The following is a 3,489-nucleotide window of genomic DNA, read 5'->3' as shown; positions in this document are numbered from 1 at the left end:
TAATATTTCTTGGAACCTAATTTATCTGTCATTATAATAAAGTACCTCTTTAAAGTCAACTCTCAAATAACAAACTCACTTTTTACACTCAGGGTCATTGCCGAAAACTATAACAACTTCTGCAACTTGGGTATTTAATGTTTCAAAATGTGTCTAGTTCATGTCTTCTTTTTACGTCTAGCATTTGAATTTCCAATAAATACCTTCCCACATCTTAATGTGCATAAACACTGTTACAAATTCTTCAAAAGTCCCATGATGGCGCGGCACTACAAAACACGCATTTGTTTTTTTGCGCTTCCTGACCATCTGTTCGTGTAAAGATCCCTTAATCTCGTCTCTCAGGTGACCAGTTCTCCGGTTTCCATGGATATGAACGGACTCTCTGTGCCAACAGAGTTCCTTTCCCGCCACAACTCAGATGGCATCATCACTTTCGTGGACCCTCGTTGCATCAACGTGATTGGCTACCAGCCTCAGGTCAGTTTGAATGTGCAGCTCCATATTAAAAGTGCTATGTGTAATTTTTTAACTGCATTAAAGCATAACAATTCCATGATGTTCTTCAGAAATTTAGTAGGTTCTCAAAAGTGTTCCTCCCAGAAACAATGCAACAGCCAGTTATTCTACTTCAAAATGTTTGTTCTGTGTCTGAATGTCTGTTTTTGTTCGTGTGACTCCACCCACTGCCAATTTAACATGTAGTGTTTCAGTTGCCAGTTGAAAAAAGCGTATTGAAGCCACGGAAGCCAGCAAGTGGCATCCAAAAACCGTCTATTTAAAAATATCTATGACCAGAGACAAGTCATCAACTCATCAGCTCACAGTGCAAGGCTTGTCACCTTCTGTTCTCAGATGCTCTTGTTCATGATGCGTGTCCTCAATCTGGCAACCTGTTTGAGCTCGAGTCCGAGGAGGAAGGGTGGGAGAAACAATTCTCTCTGGTATTTTGTGTTTTAGACTGCAGTCGGTATTATATACCGCACCCTTAATGCACAGTTGCTTTGACGATATCTATGTCTTGTTTGTTTAGCGCAGATATAACTTCAATCACAGATTCACGATGAAGTCAGGCAGGCTGTTTTCTGAATAATAGAGAATATCGAGGCTTATCTTGAAATAACATATTCCAGTTATTATTCATTACGGCCCTGATGCCGGCTGTGCTCTGTTTAACAAGTGCGAAGAATTTGTAAGAATAAAGCATTCATGCGACCTTTCCTTTTCTTGGGTTTGAACAGGATCTTCTTGGCAAAGACATTTTGGAGTTCTGTCACCCGGAGGACCAGAGCCACCTGCGAGAGAGCTTCCAACAGGTACACCAACAAAACAAGCAGCAGTCAACCAGTCCTACACACTTTCAGCAGCGCCGTGATCCTCTAGGAAAGAAACCTCATAAACGACATCTCTCGAAGTTCTCTTTAAGAAGAAATGAGAGATAATTGAGTCTACTAGGACTGGATTCACGAAACATTCTTACGAATAATATTCTTCTNAAAAAAAAAAGTCTTTGGCAAGGCTTTAGCTTCTTTCTTAAGAAGATCCTGTCCACGATTTTCCAGTTTCCTGAGAAAAAACACTCCTGTAGTCTCCTAGAGATCCAACAGATCTCATCATAAACCAGATATCTCAACATGAGCCCAATATAAATTTCTCATGAAGTTCCCCCAAGAGCAATTGATCGGAGTCGGTGACCGCGTTCGTTTCATAGTTCGGGTCTCGCTGTATGTCAGCTATGTTTGTTTTGTCACAGGAATTTTAGGAGAAACGATGACATGGTGGACTCTGTAGACTCCAGAGCTGTTAAAGAGCAGTCTCTTGAGCTGGCGTTGTGTGAACGTTGCTCGCCAAGCAAAACAATTTTTTTCTCAACCGGCCCCACAGTCCTTTGCTTCCCCGCTCTAGTCAGTGCTAGGAAGTGAACTTGAGAACAAGTCTCCATCGGTTAGTGTGTGTTGATTGGCTACTGCAGAGAGTCCGTGGAGTACCTGTGGAGAACGGTAGAGTGGTCTTGTGTTTGGACGTTTGAAGAGGTTTTCTCTGTTGCAGCTGTTGTTGTTTGTCTTTCTGTTTTTGAATCCCGTTGCCAATTAAACCACAAGCTGGTGCTCTTCAGAAGCTCTTTTGACTTCCTCCTCTCTCTTCCTGTCGCACCACCTCTGTTCCTGCTCTTTACCTCATCCTATCTCTTTATCTTTGGTCTTTTACAAAACACACTGTTTTTCTTTTATACTGCTCCTTATTTTTCAGCCCCCTTTCTTTATCCTTAACTCTTTATCTGACATTTTGTTTCTTTATTCTATTAAAGAGCGATATTATGTGTTGCTCATGTTGTGTTTATAGTGTTTATTCATATTTTAAATATTTTATAAGCAGATTTTATTTTTATATTTTATATAATATTTTTTTTGTCAGTTTTATTTCTTGCTTTTTAGTTTTTGCTCTTTCTGTCAGGTCACCAAAGTCTTTGTTTTATGCTGCTTATAATTGCTCAGTATTTTATTTTTTGTTCAATTTCCAGTTCGGTATTATTTGTTTCTTTGCATTATTTCTGTACTATTATAGTGTTTCTTCATTTTTGTTTCTTTTGCAACGCTTTTTATTTTTACAATATGCAATTTTCAATTAAATTTGAGCTTTTTTTGAAAACTAATGTTTAATATTTCTATTTAATGAAATTTCATTTGTTTTAGTGTTTTAATCTAGTAATTTTATTACTTCAATTTGAACAAATTAGAAACATTTTTCATCTGATATATTTTATTTCTGCTTTATTTCAAATAATTAAACTGGTTGAACATAGTTTATCATTTTTCTGTGGTTTTCAAATTATTTCAAATTATTTGTTTATTCATAGTGTTATTTTTTTATAGTGTTAATATTTTATAATTAGATTTAATGTTACATTTCCATATAAATTTTAGTATAGTTGCCGTATTCGTTTGCCATTTTTGTTAGTTTTTTATTTTTATTTTTGAATTCATTTCTGTATTATAGGTTTTTTTGTTATTTCAATTAAAAAAAAAGTATAAAATTAAATTTTTTTTCATTTCATATAAACATTTTATTTTATTNGATTTCATCTTTTATTTCAGGTTACAGTTTTCACTTCTCCTGTCGCACATCGCCTCTGTTCTTGCATTTTATCTCATCCTGTCTTCTTATCTTTTGTCTTTTTACAAAAACGCTCTGTTTTTCTTTTATCCTGGTCTTTATTCCCCCAGCTTTTTTTGGCCCCTTTTTCTTTTGTCTTCTACTTCCCGTCTGGGAGTTTACAGCTATCATCAGTATTCTCTTCACATCCTGATGTCCACACACACATTTATGCCAACGGTGTGTGTGTGTGTGTGTGTGTGTTGGTATTCCACCCCATGGGATGGTATTGTGGGCACTTGAAGGGTGGGTGCATTGTTTTTACTCCCTAGATGATCGTGCCCTCTATATTACGTGCTTCGCTTCTTAAAAGCCCCTCAAATCCTCCTCTTCACT

The 3,489-nt window shown here is 36.8% G+C and overlaps 1 protein-coding gene across 2 annotated transcripts in view; it reads left to right on the top strand.

Moving 5' to 3' along the window:
* The window catches only part of LOC122349633 (aryl hydrocarbon receptor nuclear translocator 2-like), a 21,366-nt gene that overhangs the window by 4,836 nt on the left and 13,041 nt on the right, over positions 1-3,489 (top strand). For both annotated transcript variants that reach the window (XM_043245750.1, XM_043245749.1), the window contains exons 3-4: positions 346-480; positions 1,242-1,316. In XM_043245750.1, the coding sequence (XP_043101685.1) occupies positions 346-480; positions 1,242-1,316 (210 nt within the window). The remainder of the gene's footprint in view (positions 1-345; positions 481-1,241; positions 1,317-3,489) is intronic.

This window comes from Puntigrus tetrazona, chromosome 7 (assembly GCF_018831695.1).
Source record: "Puntigrus tetrazona isolate hp1 chromosome 7, ASM1883169v1, whole genome shotgun sequence".
NCBI lineage: Eukaryota > Metazoa > Chordata > Actinopteri > Cypriniformes > Cyprinidae > Puntigrus > Puntigrus tetrazona.
This window is presented reverse-complemented; position numbering and strand designations above follow the sequence as displayed.